The sequence below is a fragment of the Penicillium maclennaniae genome, assembly GCF_028827695.1.
Source record: "Penicillium maclennaniae strain IBT 15551 chromosome Unknown utg000005l:1.0-2652337.0:1.0-2654196.0, whole genome shotgun sequence".
NCBI classification, from domain to species: domain Eukaryota; kingdom Fungi; phylum Ascomycota; class Eurotiomycetes; order Eurotiales; family Aspergillaceae; genus Penicillium; species Penicillium maclennaniae.
Window position 1 is genome coordinate 2,513,807 of NW_026623217.1, and position 16,531 is coordinate 2,530,337.

Here is a 16,531-nt window from a genome sequence, read left to right on the forward strand (position 1 = left end):
AATCGTACAAACTAAAATATTGGCCTTCTACGATGTCCCACAACATATTCCCCCCCCCCACCTCTCCCCCAACTCGTCTCCCCGAGACCCATTTCACCCTTGCAAAGCTCGCTTGAAACGCTCTAGTGCTTGATTCCGCATCTCCGAGTGCTCGACGATCGGCTCGGGGTATCCATTTTTCTTTGCGATCGGACCGGCTCCCCGTTTATAGGGCTCGTGGATAGCATTGCCCTTGATGTCGCGCAGCTCCGGCACCCAGTGGCGGATATATTCTCCATCCGGATCAAATCGCTCACTTTGTCGAAGGGGATTGAAGACGCGAAAATAGGGCTGCGGATCCACACCCGTGCTGGAACCAAAGCCCCAGCCTCCATGGTTGGAGGCAAAGTCCCCGTCAATGAGATGTTCCATGAAATAGCGCTCACCTCGCCGCCAGTCAAGCAGCAGATCTTTGGTCAAGAAGGATGAGACCACCATGCGTGTGCGGTTGTGCATCCAGGCCGAGTGCTTCAGCTGGCGCATCGCCGCATCGACAATGGGAAACCCGGTTTTGCCATCACACCAGGCCTGGAAAAGATCCAAGTCATATTCCCACTCGATATTAGTATGTTCCGGTTTGAAGCATTTATTCATACTGCGCTCTTAGTCAGTCCTCGAGTCTTCATTCGGTCATGACACATCACCTACCAGATGAACGGCCAATTCACCAGCACATGCTTGTAGAAATCGCGCCAGGCCACCTCACTGATCCAGGTCATGTAGCCATTGTTGTCCCGGTCCAAGAAGTTTCGATTCGCTTTCTTCGCGGTCACCACAGCAGTGCGGGCGCTCAGGACCCCCGACGCGAAATACGGACTTAGAATGGAGGTGTGCTCTCCCGAGACCATACTGCGCATCTTGTCGTACTCGCGACCTTTCTTCTCGAGGAACTTGTCCAGTCGTTGAGAGGCCTCGTGCTCGCCCACCGGATACGATTTTTCAAATCGTTTCTTTTCCTCGTCTGACAATTGTTTATTGCTAGGGGCAGTCGGGATCTTACAGTCAAAAAGCCCCGATAGCTTCTTCCGCGCATCACCCGGATTGGATCCGGGCTCCTCAGACAACTCCAGATAATCCGGGTTCTCTTTAAGAAACGCGAGCCAGGAACGGAACCACGGGGTGTATACCGCATACTGTTTGCCCTGTTGGCTGCTGACGCAACCGGGGGTCACGACGCAAGTGTCGTGGGAAAGAGCAAAGTCAATTTCCTTGGAAGCACAGAGACGGACGAGTTTCGCCTCACGACGTAATTCATCTACCTCGTACTCGATATTAGCATAGAGGTGCTTGGCCTCCCACTGCTGGCACAATTCCACGATGCGACCCGGAATGGCTTTTCGTTTCTCCTGGGTCTCCATGTAAAGGGGTATATCGAGTTCTGCCAGATCGCTTTGCAGCCGCTCCAACGAGCGCAGAGTAAAATCGACTCGTGCCGGGCTGGTGGAATGTGCGGTCCAGTCCTCCGGAGATAGGATGTAGAGACCGATCAGTGGAATCTTGTGATCGCGCGCCAGCTGGGAGGCCGCATGGAGCGCACGATTGTCATGGAGACGCAAGTCATTCTTGAACCAATGGACCACCGCTTTCCCGGGGCCGATCGCACGACGTTTGTCCGACGTGTCGCGACACGCCGCCTCTAGCTGTTCCATGGGTCTTTCGATAGTCCCGTCGCTATAGGCTTGGCATCGCTCGTTGCTCATCTCCGGAGGATAGAATTCGCGCAAGACAATCCCAAAATCTTCGGTTTGCTTCGCATTGGGATGCGGTTTCCGTAGATCCTCCCGGCTTCGCTTGCTGGTCTGGCCATTCTGCGGCTTGCCATCCGCGTCAGGCGTCTTTCGTTTGGGCATCTGCGAGAGAGCACGGGGCAGACTTGAGTTTGAGGCAGTCCAAACCCACTGGGGAGACAATAGAGGTCGAGCTCGTAAGGCGAGGGTCAAGGAACGCATTGCATGGCGCTGGACAGGGGATGCGACACGTATTTCAACTCGCGCGACGCGATGTCATCGATCGAGCGATCGAGATTCCTGACGTCACCCCGATCTGGAAGCCCACAGCAACTGGTTGCCAGGGATTCCATGATCGATGGGATACTTTGGCCAGTAGCGACGCGCTGGTAGGCGCAGGACTTGACGGTACGGTCCCGAGAAAATCGTGTTGAGATGAGTTCAGGAAGCAGGGTACGCCGATTGTCTGGCTCGGCGAGCTTGGCGCACTTGGAGGTGACTTGCCTGACACTTCGCGCGAACGAGGTCATCGAGAGCATAACCATTTAAGTGGATGTTCTTAGTTTCATTTTCCTTGAGCGAGTTCATCTCCTGACGGTTATAGATTCGTGGGCCCTCGCCAAGTGTCCGGCTCCAGGGCACCAAATTCGTGAACACCTGGACCAAGGAACGCCACTCGCACCCTGTTTCCCAAGATCTCCTAAGATCTCCCATGTTTGCGATTCCCGGCTCCCCAGATCGGCATTTCCCGCAGGATCCCCGCCGATCGGGGACCGCTAGTCCGGACTCTAGACTCCAGACTCTAGACACTAGACTTTAGACTCCAAGGGGGTCTGTCCCATGTAGGAGGAGTCCAACAGGACAGGGACCAGTGGAGAGTCGAATCAGGACGCTACATTCTAAGAAGAAGATCCTGTAGTCGACAGTCTGTGAATCATCGTCGACCCACAACCAGTGAAAGCATTTCAAAAACAAGCCTCAATTTTAAGAGTTGGCAACGAGCCAGACCCACGGACTAGCAGGGTATAAATCGCCCCGGTTCCACTAGGACGATTCATGGTCCACGATCTAACTATGCCTCTGCACAGTTCAATAGCGTCTAGAAGAAAGCACACCTTGAAGTTGGGGTTCATGGTGGCACTGTAACCCCGGATCCATGGATTGCAGCTCTTCAAAGCTGTCAAGGACCCAAACCTACATCCCCCCGAGCCGAATCTGTCTGCCTCGGTACTGCTTCTGGTGGCGCTCAGACCATTCAAGGGGAAAAAGAAAGGTGTTTCCTCGGACACTGTTCCAACGGAGGATCTTGAAATATCTTCCTCAAATAATCCTTGGCCCAATGTCTTTTCTTTCATGTCGTCCAGCGCCTCCAACGTCTCGACTGCGCTGATGCACCATTATGGCGCTGGGGACGAAACTCGTAGTCAGGTCATCGCGGCATTCGCTGCCATCGCATGGTATAATGCCATTGAACTGATCGTCCTCTGCTTCGTCTCCTTCAAGCGTCACCGCGGTTGCTACTTCTGGAGTCTCCTCGTCTCCTCGATCAGCATCATCCCAAACTGCCTCGGCTATGTCCTTCTTTTCTTTTCAACCGGGGTCACACCCTACTCCTGTGTCACCCTGATCATCTTGGGTTGGTATGCCATGGTCACCGGCCAGTCTGTCGTGCTCTGGTCTCGTTTGCATCTCGTTCTGCAGAATACCAAGGTGCTGTGGGGAGTCTTGTGGATTATCATCATCGATGCCTTCCTGTTCCTAATCCCCACGACCGTGCTACTATATGGCGCGGTCGCAGCGCCGGACAGCAAGTGGTTCAACGGCTACAATGTCATGGAGCGCATCCAGCTCATTGGGTTCTGTATACAGGAGCTGATTATCTCTGGTCTATTCGTGTGGGAAACGACAAAATTGCTACGCCTACGCCCTCAGGGTCGACCGCAGGGCATCCTGAACCAGCTTCTCATCATCAACATCATTATTCTCATCCTCGACGTGGCTGTGGTAGTCATCGAGTTCGTGGGCTACTACTCCGTACAGGTCATGTTCAAGCCAGTCGCGTACAGCATCAAACTCAAGCTGGAATACGCGATTCTAGGCAAGTTGGTGGCCGTTGCTCGAGGTGGATACAGTGAAGGCGAGCTACCCTCGAGCGCCCGTGGGGAAATCACAATCGCTTCGTATACCTCCTCAACGGAGCCTCCGCCATCTTCACATTGCCATCTACGGGGGCAATATAGCCCGCCGTGGTTTTGGAAGACTTCACAACAATCCATCTCGGTGTCTTCGGCGGTCCCCGAGTAGCAGATATCTGCATACGCACATTCCGGTGACGAATTTCCACTATATAATTATTTTTTCATACTGAAAAGTTACCAAACAAGGAGCAAAATCTCATTTCGATATCTAATAAACAAATTCGCCAAATTCACAATGATCGCATCCTCCAAGTTCTGCTCTAAGGCAGGACCTACTATATATTAGTTCAAAAGTAGTTTAAGTTTAGTTTTGGGTAACTTTACCTTGACTATCATTTTTATGACTTTCTCTCGATCAGTTACTCGATACCTCTGAAGATCATAATATAGGTATACACTTAATCGCGGTATATAGGATATTCCGTTAGCTACTATAAATATTCAAGAGAAAAGGCGGGGACACTACCCTTACCGGTAGTAAGTGATATTAGGGTCGGTAGTAGCTAGAACTACTTAACTACTAGTTCTTATCGTAGAAAGCTAGATAACTACCTTAGTATCTTAGCTTAGGAGAGTAGCATTCCGCTCATACAATATATGATCATGAAGTTAAGATACTAGCTCCTCTAGTGGATCTGTCTCTAAACGAGCAGGGGGAGGATCAAATCGAAATAGATCGTTTATAATCTATATATCGGTCTCGATCCAGTCGAAAACGTAAATACCGGTCATATTAAACTAATATTGAACTAGTTGCTGCGAGGGGAAGCAGTGAGGTTTTCGAACCAAACCTAAACAAGGGGGAAATTAATTATTGTGGGCACCAGTGACGCGACCTGCAGGTCATGTGATATCGAAACGAAGACCACTCGAGGGGCACCCAGCTGAGCAGGACCCAGAACTAACAGACTGGGACCCAGGATTTTATGACTAATCCTGGGTCCCCGCCAGCTGGATCCCGGAATGGGACCGAGGAATTCCTAAGTCCCAGTTAGCGCTTATACACGATTTTATGAAGCCGGATGTAGACTTATACTAAAGATTATATAATTCTACCTTACTAAAACATACTAGGTTTTCTGCCAGCAGAAAACTAATAACATAACCTTTATTTTTTAATTATATATAAGATCCTTATATCCTATATTATATACTGAAGTGGGAACGGCTCGATGGCTGTCTGGCGGTGCAGACTGGACAACACACACACACACACACACACTGCCTGTCCGGTGTAGAGGACGGTCTGGATGAGGCCGTACTGATGCCCTGATGCGGCAGTACGGGATAGCCTTAATGCTGCATCATAAATAGAGGAAATAGGGTGACAACCTAAATGAATTAGGTAGATGACTTCTCTATCTCTAACTTCTGTCTTAAAGACGCACTATGCACTGCAGACATTAGATTATGCCTAAGGCCACACATATGCTATCATGTCACCTGTTCTCCCACTACAATATATATCAAAAAGCCGACCGAAAATTCTATTATTTTAAGCATAGTTATCCTGATAGGCGAAATATTCTAAAGGGGTAAAATTTCGCGCTAAAAAATATTATATAAGCCAGAATTCTGGGTCCTATTCAGGTACGGGAGCTGACTGGGACTCAGGATTAGTCATAAAATCCTGGGTCCCAGTCAGCTAGGTGCCCGTCCCAGTCTGTCAGTTCTGGGTCCCAGTCAGCTGAGTGCCCCCCCTTTGGAATATTTCGTCTAATAAGGATAGGCTTAAAACGATAGATTTTCGGTCGGCTTTTTAATATATATAAATATATATATAGGATATGAGGATCTTATATAGGATAAAAAAATAAAATTTTTATTAGAATATTAGGGTAGGAATTATTATACTATTTTTCTGCCGACAGAAAACTTAGTATATATTTTAGTGAGGTAGGGATAGGTCATTATATAACAGTTTAGTATAAGTCTACATAAAGCCTTTATAAAATCGTGTATAAGCGCTGACTGGGATTCAGGAATTCCTGGGTCCCATTCAGGTACGGGCAGCTGACCGGGACCCAGAATTAGTCATAAAATCCTGGGTCCCAGTCTGTCAGTTCTGGGTCCCGCTCAGCTGGAACCCCGCCGAAATGGAGACATCGGTGACGCGACCTGTCTTCTGCTACGGTTCCCCTGAGAGAAATACCGATGCCCCCACAACAGGGCCGGGATTCGTCTCCCAACACTGGGATAGTCGGCGATCGGAGCTCCGCGTTACCGAGTCTCGAGGACAGATGTGGCTCGGGATGGTTTATCTCCGGACGCTGTGGCATAAAATTAAAGATCATCGGCGTTTACGTCCCCCGTGCCCGTCAGAAAATCTCTGCAATGCGTCGTATTTCTGTTGATCGCCTCCCGGATGCAGTTCGAGCATCCCTCCACCCTTCCCTGATGGCCGGCATAGACTCGTGGCTATGGACAAGGAAAATGAGTTGGAGTTCGCTCCCATTACGGAACGAACTTTGACCGCACTCGATGAGCGAGAAGTCGAAACCCTGAATCGCATTGCTTCGAGTAAGCTTGGGCAAAAGCTTTCGCTCACCGCGAGCCGACGAGAAAGCAGAGATCCTCGATTAGATCCCAGCAGCCCGGAATTCGATCATCATCGATGGGCTCAGAGCGTACTCACTCAGGTACATGAAGCGGGTATTGATATTCCTCACCAGAGCGTGGTCTTTTCAGAGCTTTCCATCAGCGGCTCTGGTTCTGCCTTGCGATTCCAGGAAACATTGATCTCCACTCTCACGCTGCCCTTTCGCCTTGCGACCAGAGCTCTTTCCGGATCCCGTGCGCCCCGCCGCCAGATACTTCATAGCTTCGATGGTCTTCTGCAGGGAGGAGAGCTCTTGCTTGTCTTGGGCCGACCAGGGAGTGGATGCACGACGTTCCTCAAAACGATCTGCGGACATTTGGGGGGGTCTTTCGATGGATCCCAACAGCAAAATCCATTTCGAAGGCGTTGACTACGAACAAATGATCAAACACCACCGTGGAGAAGTCGCGTATAATAAGGAGGTCGACCTACACTTCCCTCACTTGACTGTGGGCCAGACACTTTCCTTCGCTGCCCACGCCCGTGCTCCGCACCAGCGCATCCAGGACATGACGCGCAACGAATACGTTGATGCCATCACCCAGGTCGTCATGTCGGTTTTCGGCCTTTCTCATACAGCGAATACCAAAGTAGGCAGTGAGTTCGTACGGGGCGTGAGTGGTGGTGAGCGAAAGCGCGTCTCAATCGCGGAAATGTTTATCTCTCGTTGCCGCATCGGAGCTTGGGATAATAGCACTCGCGGTTTGGACGCCGCCTCAGCCCTGAAGTTTGTCCGGGCTCTGCGCCTTGCAGCCGACATGGGAGACTCCTGCCATGCAATTGCGGCTTACCAGGCATCACAGTCCATGTTCGATCTGTTCGACAAAGTGTTGCTTCTCTACGAGGGCCATGAGATCTATTACGGCCCTCGCGATCGAGCAGTCTCCTATTTCCAAGAGATGGGGTGGGTGAGACCGGAACGTCAAGTCAGCAGCGATTACTTGACCGCAATCACCAATCCAACTGAGCGCAAGGCCATAACGGGCATGGAAGAAAAAGTGCCTCGCACCGCGACAGAATTTGCAGAATATTGGAGGAAAAGCCCAGATTATCAGGCCTTGCGCAATCAAATTGCGACTTTCGAGCGAGAACATCCCCCAAACGGTCATGATGCTCAAAGGCTTCAGGTCAGCCACCAAGAGCAACAGGCGCGTCATACTCGGTCTCGTAGCCCTTATCTTCTCTCCATCCCCATGCAAGTTCGACTGTGCATGACAAGAGCCTACCAGAGAATGCTCAATGATCTTCCAACCGCCCTGGCGCCGCTAATTGTTCAGTTGATTCTATCGCTCATCATTGGATCCGTCTTTTACAACACCCCCGACACCTCAAGTTACTTTTTCCAAAAGGGAGCTGTCCTGTACTTTGCAGTCCTCATGAACGCATTGATGACCATGAACGAAATCATGCAGCTCTATAGCCAGCGACCCGTGGTAGAAAAGCAACATGGATATGCCTTCGTCCATCCCTTCACCGAGGCTTTAGCCAGTATTGTGGTGGACCTGCCCATCAAACTCGTTCGCATCTCCATTTTCAGCATTGTCCTTTACTTCATGGCCAATCTACGTCGTGAACCTTCCCAATTCTTCATCTTCTACCTATTCTTGGTCTTTGCCGTTTTGACAATGTCTGGTATTTTTCGCAGCCTGGCAGCTCTTACTAAATCTATCGGCCAGGCCATGGCCTTTGCTGGTATCATGGTTCTCTGCATCGTTGTCTACACTGGCTTTACGCTTCCGCAACCTTACATGCATCCTTGGTTGTCCTGGATTCGATGGATTAATCCCATATATTATACATTTGAGGCACTGATTGCGAATGAGTTCCATGGCCGCGAGTATGACTGTTCCGCGTTCATTCCAAGCTACGGGACTGGCATGTCGTTCATTTGTTCTGCGGTTGGTGCAGTGGCTGGACAGCGCACAGTATCTGGCGATGCATTCATTGAGCAGAACTACGAGTACACATACGCACACATTTGGAGAAATCTGGGGATCCTGATTGCGTTCATGATCTTCTTCAACTCCGTCTATCTAGCCGCTACTGAATACCTTGGCGTCGACAAATCCAAGGCGGAAGCTCTTGTGTTCCGTCCCGGTCATGCACCTAAGTATCTGCAGCCTGGCAGTGACACCGAAAGAGGTATCTCGAACCCCGAGATTCTCGAAGTTCAAAAAACAAACGACACCATCGGGCTGCCTCAGCAGAAAGATGTGTTCTCCTGGAAATTCGTCAACTATGATATTCCCGTCAAAGAAGGCACTCGTCGACTGCTGGACAATGTCTCTGGGTGGGTGAAGCCTGGTACTCTGACTGCTTTGATGGGTGTTTCGGGGGCCGGTAAAACGACTCTGCTGGATGTACTCGCGCAGAGAGTGTCTATTGGTGTCGTGTCTGGAGACATTCTTGTGAATGGACAGCCACTCTTGCCGAACTTTCCACGTCGCACTGGCTACGTGCAGCAGCAAGATCTCCATCTCGACACTACCACCGTGCGAGAGGCACTCCGATTCAGCGCTATGCTGCGTCAGCCCCAGAGCGTGTCGAAGCAGGAGAAGCACGAGTATGTGGAATCCGTCATCAAGGTTCTGGGCATGGAAGACTTTGCTGAAGCCGTTATCGGCTCTCTTGGCGAGGGTTTGAATGTGGAACAGCGAAAGCTGCTGAGCATCGGTGTTGAGTTAGCTGCCAAGCCAACTCTATTAATTTTTCTGGATGAGCCCACCAGCGGTCTCGACTCCCAGAGTTCGTGGACCATTTGTCAGTTCCTGAGGCGCCTTGCAGATCATGGCCAAGCCATACTAGCCACCATTCATCAACCCAGCGCAACCTTGTTCCAGTCCTTTGATCGCTTGCTGTTTTTGGCCAAAGGTGGAAAAACTGTATACTTTGGTGACATTGGTGAGGAGTCTTCCACTCTTCTGGAGTATTTCGAGCGCAATGGAGCCCGCGAGTGCGAAGAACTGGAGAACCCCGCCGAATACATCCTTGATATGGTCGCAGGAGACGGATGTCCTGGCGTAGACTGGGCTCAGGTCTGGAATAAAAGTCCGGAATACGACGAGGTGCTGGCCGAGGTGGATCGACTTCATACCATTCGACATGGGTCAAGCCACGCACCCTTTGAAGACGATAGTAATGCCGAATTTGCTATGCCCTTGCACGCACAACTGTGCATTGTTCTTGAAAGATGTTTCCAGGGCTATTACCGACAGCCGGATTACATCTACGCCAAGTTCATTCTCGGTATTACATCGGGCCTCTTCATTGGTTTCTCATTCTGGAAAGCCAATAACTCCGAGCAGGGCTTTCAAAACGTCCTCTTCAGTATTTTCCTCCTGTGTACTATTTTCAACACCCTCGTGAACCAGATCATGCCTCGCTTCGTCACTCAGCGCTCGCTCTACGAGGTACGGGAACGTCCGTCTCGGATCTACTCCTGGAAAGTCTTTATCCTCTCTCAAATCCTGGTGGAAGTTCCCTGGCAAGTCGCTCTCGGTGTATGCTCGTGGGCTTCGTTCTACTGGTCCGTCTTTGGCACCGAGCAGAACGCCGAACAACGCGGTCTGGTCATGCTATTTATTGTTCAATTTTTCATCTACGCCGCCTCTATGGCCCAGTTCGTCGTCTGCTCCATCCCTGAGCCAACGCTGGGTGCGATGCTCGCCACTTTGATGTTCGGTCTCTCGTTCATCTTCAACGGGGTCATGCAGCCACCTTCGGCTCTGCCTCGATTCTGGATTTTCATGTATCGGGTCTCCCCCTTCACTTACTACATCGGCGGCATCGCGAGTACAGCCCTTCACGGCCGATCAGTGACGTGCAGCGCGGCCGAGCTCAGTGTGTTCTCTCCGCCGGCGGGACAAACCTGCGGAGAGTACATGGAGAAGTACTCGGTGAATCACACCGGTGCTCTTACCGATGCCAGTCGGAATTCCACCTCAAGCTGCGAGTGGTGCGCTATGACTTCAGCGGACGAGTACCTGGCGGGTCGCGAGATCTACTTTGATCAGCGCTGGCGAAACTATGGTATCTTCTGGTGCTACTTTATCTTCAATATCTTCGGGGCCATTCTGTTGTACTATGTGTTCCGCGTGAGGACCTCCAAGGCCAAGGTCGGCAAGGGCCAAAAGTCTACGTGAAACAATGACGGCAGGAATACCTTGCGCCGTATTGACCAATATCAAGAGTTGAAGCAGACTGTTCCATTTCGAACACATAGGTTAATCATATTACAGACCATTTGTCAACTTGAATTGTGGGAGTAATGTGGAAAGACTTCTTGTGAAAGATGATCTGTATATCCACACATTGGCAGAGTATGTGGTAGGTTACCAAGATCTGGGCAGGCTTCGATGCAAGTAGTTACTTGGGTAGATTGAATCTTTCGAAACCAACATTGAGAGAAGCTTACACGGTTGAACCGCGGTTCCACCGGTTCCCAAAATCCAAGGGTTGCATAAAGAGTTGCACATCATCGACTTGCCGTCCTCGTATTGCGCGTGTTGGAGTCTACACACTGTGCATCTTGCATGACTCCGAATTTGACTCCGTTCTTCTTATAAAACGTTCTGTTTTTCCCCGCCCTTTCCAGTTTTTCTCCCCTCTTCCCCCACACAAGCCACAAGCTGCCCACTCCACATCCCCACCAACTTGATGTCGTTTCCCCCACCCCCCGCAGCCCTCGACTGGAACGATATCGGCTTCAAAGTCCGCGATGGTATGTGTTTCTGTCTTTCCAAGGTCCGATTCAGTTCTCACTAAATTCTTAGTCAATGGCCATGTCGAGTGCCATTACTCCTTCTCCGGCTCCGGTCAATGGTCTGCCCCGCGCTTCGTGGCCAGCCCCTTCTTGTCCATCCATGGCATGGCTCCGGGGTTGAACTACGGGCAACAGGTTTACGAAGGCCTCAAGGCCTTCCGACATGCACACAATAGCAAGATCACCGTCTTCCGGCCCGATCGCAATGCCAAGCGGATGCAGCACTCTGCCGAGGTCGTGTCCATCCCGCCCGTTCCGGAGGACCTCTTTCTCCAGTGCGTTTGCCTGGCGGTGGGCGCCAATGCCGAATACGTCCCTCCTCATGAGTCTGGTGCAGCAATGTACGTGCGTCCGCTTCTTTTTGGATCCTCGGCGCAACCAGGCCTGAGCCCACCGGACGGCTACACGCTGGTGGTATTTGTCATGCCGACCGGGGTGTACCATGGAGCCCATGCCGTGGACGCTCTGATTCTCGAGGACTTTGACCGATCGGCACCACACGGAACGGGCCATGCCAAGGTGGGAGGGAACTATGCTCCTGTTCTCCGGCACAGTGATAAGGCACGGCGCGAAGGATTCGGCATTACATTGCACCTGGACAGCGCCACTCGAAGTGAGGTGGACGAGTTTTCAACATCCGCCTTCATTGGGGTGAAACGGGATGGGGACCAGGTCACCATCGTGCATCCGGATAGTCGCAACGCCATCGACTCGGTAACGGCGGCCTCGGTGGGCGAAATTGCACGTAGCCTCGGATACTCGGTTGAAAAGAGACGTGTTGACTATGCAGAATTAGGTCACTTCGACGAGGTCATCGCTGCAGGCACTGCAGCAGCACTTGTACCTGTGCGAAGTATCACAATGCGCTCCAAATGTGATAAGTTCCAATACCGGTGTGGCGACCAGAATCAGGGGGGCGAAGTATGCGCCAAGTTACTGCAGACCCTACGTGGTATTCAATCAGGCACCATCAGGGATACTTGGGGCTGGAATATGGAAATTCAAGCGCCACCAAAGGATTGGCTAGAAGAAGGCACTGCTGAGCGAGATGAGAGCGGAGCCAACGTTCCATAGTGTCGTTGAAACAAGCTTTGTAGCTAGGGATCTTGAATGGATGCACCGATTCAAGCTTAGTGGAAACATATGATACATGAATTTCCTATGATTATGTCACAAAGAAAGACCAGAGTAGGAAAAGCGCTCGGGAGAAGGATCACAGAACAGCATCGCTGATAAGGTACGACAAGAAAAAAAAAAGCCCGGCCAGGGATTGAAACCGGTCCTTCCACGGTCAGATTCAACATGGGACTGTATTTGCACAACAGAACTTGCGTGGATTGCTAGAGTTCACGTCGAGCCGAAGACCACTCTAGGAGCTGCTTTCGTCGCTGTCACTGCTCGAATCAGAGGTGTCATCGCCTAGATCAAATATACTGGGTCGTGCTGGAGGGGGAGCAGTGGTCGTTGGAGGTCGGGTTCGGGCTATTTCCGCGGCTATCTCTTCTTTTTTGCGATCCAGCACTTCTTTGAAACTGGGATACAAATTCTGTTGTTGCTTGGATGAGGGTTGACTGGCAAGGTGTGTCGCAGAAGCATGTCTCGCGTTTGACGACTGACCCGGAACAGCAAAGCTGATCATATTAGTCTCTTGTATAATTGGAGCAAGACTTGCACTCACTTGGGATTCCACTCTTTCCCGGAATTATCAGATTCAGACTCGGTCTGTTTCTCCGGCTCTGACCCCGATTCCGCATCTGATTCCGACTCCGAACCTGACTCCGATTCAGCCTCGTCGTCTATATACATTTTTACCGGGTGTCCGGGAACGTTCGTGGGATGTTCGTCGGATGGTTCCCCGGATCTTTCCGTAGAATGATCCTCGGGGCTATCAAGCTGCATTTCAATCTGAACTTGCTGCTGGGCCTCCTGGTCTTGGGATTCTTCCGCAGAGTACTCTTTGGAACCGCTGAGCTGCATTTCAGCCTGGACCTGTCTTTGGGCCTCCTGTTCCACACTATCAATCCCATGCAAAGCATTTTCAGACTCATCTGAAGCTTCTCCGTCTGTGTCTTGCTTATCGCCCGCATGCTGATGGGCAGTGGCATAATCAGACGATGAACTGGATACAAGTATCACTTCCGGGCCTGGTTTTCCGGAGGGTGAGTCGTAAGACTTGGGTCCAGTGTTGACATCCGGCGTCTTTTTGCCGGGCGATGCAATCGGAATCACCACAGACGGCACAGGTGTAGAGGCAGCATAGGATTTCTTTTTGCCAGATGGGGTCGTAGCGACGTCTTGTGATGTCGCAGGAGCAGTAGGTGGGATCGACCGCGTCACCTTGGATGCTGATTGGGGTAAAGGGTGCTCTGTCGGAGAAGGGCTTGCAGTCTCTAAATGCTTCAACTTGTTCTCGAGGCGCCGGATTCTTCTAATGCAATTCTTCTTTTCCAAACTCTTGTTCGCAGCTTTTGCTTTCTCGAGGATGTCATAGTTGTTCAACAATTTGATCAAGATCTCCCGGGCTGGCGAGTCGGCATCGAGATCCTGCAATTTATCCTGAATTATCCGAGCTTCCTTACCGTCTTTCTGGCCGCAGCTGGCCAAGTTTTGGTCCGTTTTCATCTTTGGGTCTTCTTTATTTGGAGCCTCGTCCTTAGTCTTCCGTCCTTTCTCGGTATGTATCTTGGTCACGGCGTCGTCTTTCTGATGCTGTTCTTTGGCAGAGCCGAACTTCTTCTCCGCATCGTCCTTCATCCTTTGAATCCTCTCGGCTGAGAATGTGGATGGGTAGACAATTTGACTGCTCGATGGTGTGACAGATGACTTGGAAGAATTCTTCATGATATTCTGTGGAGTCGACATTGCATCATGTCTTCTAGGAGAGATATTCGCCTCCGTAAATGAAACATGCTGGTGCTTGTCCTTGTTGGAGAATGAGTTCTGACGTAGAGCAGATGACTGTAGGGATTGCGATCTTTCCATCACAGAGCCACTCTTCGGGGATGGAGAAGGCGCACTGCTGGGTATGGGTAGACCATGGGAAGAGATCTGATTAGACTCCGGATGAGGCATCGCTGACGGGCTTTTGGCGATACCAATCCCTAGGCCCCGTTTCACAGGACTAGAGGTTTGAACACCAGGTCTCCGTTGTTGAGGACTGGCAAATGCTGAAATTCGTCGCTGTCGAGCTGGACTGGGGGAACCGGCCGAGGTGGCCGACATCTCGAGTGCGGGCTGAGCTCGTGGGAGATTTCCCAGTCGAGGCTCTTTGACCGGCAAATCTGACTCTGGACTTTGCCTTCGTTTGCGAGAGACAAAGTCTGGGTGTAATTCCGGCGCCGCTGAAGGATCACCACCGAGCGCATCGCTGCGTTGGTGGTTGAAAGGAGGAGTTTCAGGGATCGCGGCGTCTTCGACTGAGGAGAGAGGTAGGTCGCGATGTCGGGGCTTGATGAAAACATCTTGGGACACTCTTTCTTCTTCAATTGGAGAGAAATGTTCGCGGACGACTTCCATCTTCTGAGACAGTCTCCGCCTTGCTTCTGTCGCGGTACTGTCCCAGTCGTGAATCACAGATCCAAATCGTTGGGCACGGCGGTGAGAAGGCTTTTGGATCACGCGAACGATACCATATTGATCATAGCCGTCTGCACGGGCTTTACCCTCGTTGACAAAAACGCTAGCGACGGACAGATCGGGCTCCAGATAGACCCAGGGCTTCGCATCGTCGGCCAATTTCTGAATTGCTAAAGGACTGGCAGGGCGGAACGGTTAGAGACTTGGCGCCTATACGAACAGGTGCAGTTGACTCGGCACTCACTCTTCATCGGGCTTGACGATTCTCCACTTGTCTGTGATGATTGAACAGAGCTCACCGAAGCTTGTACCCTCTGGATCCTTGAGCGGTAGCCAGAAGGAGATGTATTCCTTCCACGGGGAGACATCTGTAGGACTGCGCTCGTCGCTCCCATTCACAGCGGGAAACTGACTCTGGCTCGTGATCTGCTGCCTTGGGAAGACCCTAACCTCCAGTTTTAAATTGACCATTGCAAGGTCAGTGTGGTAGTGATGGGCGCGTAGGCGGGACGATGAAGAGGTTGAAAAGATTGCCAAGATTGCCAAGCATTCATCGCAGCTGGCAAAGCGAGGAGTGTTAAAGAAGAATAGACAGGGAGTGGATGAAGTGGGTGGAGAATGAACAAGCTAGGCTAAATGTGGCCTGTGTTATCAGGCCGCCATTTCGATTTCCAACACCGCGAATGAGAAAAACTCATCTAGGCCCAAGTTACGCTTAATTCTTTCCATCCATACTCTCGGGCTTGTCTTATCCGTTCTTGTCTTTTCTCTTTCTGTCTTTTCTTTGTGCATCTCCCTCAATCTTCATTTGGTCCTTTTTTTTTTTTGGCACTTTTCTCTCACGTGTTGTGTACGGGTCTGGATCAAGCACTTTCCGCTCCATCTCATCATGTTGGTTTGACAGCTACAGTTTCTTTGTGTCGGGACGATTGTAGAATATAGCTCTAATGAGAAAATTCTCAAGCTTTCAATTAGTGTCCCGGCCTTGGGACGGTTGAGCTAGCTACATCTTCACGGGATTCCAAGTCATTGCAGCGAAGTCCCGTTCTTGACACCCTGCGATCGGGTATACTATCTCTTGGACACCCTCAGAGGATCACCGGTGATATCGCACGGGAGCAGAGGGCCTGCTCACAATAGTAATCGAGCCTCATCCCCATGACCGTCCTCTCCCAATGCGAGGCCAAGTACGAGTCACGATCATACACATTCAGATACCAGCCTTGGAATTGTGATCGGTTCTCACAGTCGAGTGTACCTTTCGTGCCCGGGATCCTTGAGATGTCAACATCGACCCTTGAAATGATGCAATCCGGAATCTGGCGGCGGTGATTGGGCACGACGGAGATCGAACGCGGTATTCCCCCAAAGCGCTGACTCGGCACTAGTCGGCGATGTTGAAAGCCAATTTCAAACTTGAATTCGGATTCTTCACCTTCAATACTCAACTGAAACCCCCTTGATCCTCATCTGGACCATGTTCCAGGACCCCGCGGCCCCAGAGGCCCCAGACTTCGATCTGTGGGGGGGGCCATGACGGCGGCTCCAACCGATCCGGGGACCTGAACACACCCCAAACACAAAATCCGGCGTCGACCTTCCCCAACCATGATCGAGGATCGCAGGATGA

The 16,531-nt window shown here is 51.2% G+C and overlaps 6 protein-coding genes across 6 annotated transcripts; 3 read left to right on the forward strand and 3 right to left on the reverse strand.

Annotated features, from left to right (window-relative positions):
- Nucleotides 1-93: 93 nt before the first annotated feature.
- Nucleotides 94-1,988, reverse strand: N7477_006192 (deoxyribodipyrimidine photo-lyase PHR1; the record flags this gene model as incomplete). Its single annotated transcript, XM_056967855.1, has 2 exons — nucleotides 94-634; nucleotides 688-1,988. 2 exons carry the CDS (start codon nucleotides 1,986-1,988, stop codon nucleotides 94-96), a joined length of 1,842 nt encoding a protein of 613 aa, XP_056822609.1.
- N7477_006193 (uncharacterized protein) lies at nucleotides 1,976-2,305 on the reverse strand (the record flags this gene model as incomplete). The annotated part of the gene is made up of 1 exon (XM_056967856.1): nucleotides 1,976-2,305. One exon carries the CDS (start codon nucleotides 2,303-2,305, stop codon nucleotides 1,976-1,978), a length of 330 nt encoding a protein of 109 aa, XP_056822610.1.
- An 814-nt stretch (nucleotides 2,306-3,119) lies between these two features.
- N7477_006194 (uncharacterized protein) lies at nucleotides 3,120-4,070 on the forward strand (the record flags this gene model as incomplete). Its single annotated transcript, XM_056967857.1, has 1 exon — nucleotides 3,120-4,070. One exon carries the CDS (start codon nucleotides 3,120-3,122, stop codon nucleotides 4,068-4,070), a length of 951 nt encoding a protein of 316 aa, XP_056822611.1.
- A 2,314-nt stretch (nucleotides 4,071-6,384) lies between these two features.
- Nucleotides 6,385-10,705, forward strand: N7477_006195 (uncharacterized protein; the record flags this gene model as incomplete). Its single annotated transcript, XM_056967858.1, has 2 exons — nucleotides 6,385-6,757; nucleotides 6,786-10,705. The coding sequence occupies 2 exons, from the start codon at nucleotides 6,385-6,387 to the stop codon at nucleotides 10,703-10,705; spliced, it is 4,293 nt and encodes a 1,430-aa protein (XP_056822612.1).
- Nucleotides 10,706-11,219: 514 nt separating this feature from the next.
- On the forward strand, nucleotides 11,220-12,399 carry N7477_006196 (branched-chain amino acid aminotransferase; the record flags this gene model as incomplete). The annotated part of the gene is made up of 2 exons (XM_056967859.1): nucleotides 11,220-11,283; nucleotides 11,336-12,399. The coding sequence occupies 2 exons, from the start codon at nucleotides 11,220-11,222 to the stop codon at nucleotides 12,397-12,399; spliced, it is 1,128 nt and encodes a 375-aa protein (XP_056822613.1).
- Nucleotides 12,400-12,999: 600 nt separating this feature from the next.
- N7477_006197 (uncharacterized protein) lies at nucleotides 13,000-15,372 on the reverse strand (the record flags this gene model as incomplete). Its single annotated transcript, XM_056967860.1, has 2 exons — nucleotides 13,000-15,079; nucleotides 15,146-15,372. The coding sequence occupies 2 exons, from the start codon at nucleotides 15,370-15,372 to the stop codon at nucleotides 13,000-13,002; spliced, it is 2,307 nt and encodes a 768-aa protein (XP_056822614.1).
- Nucleotides 15,373-16,531: the final 1,159 nt, after the last annotated feature.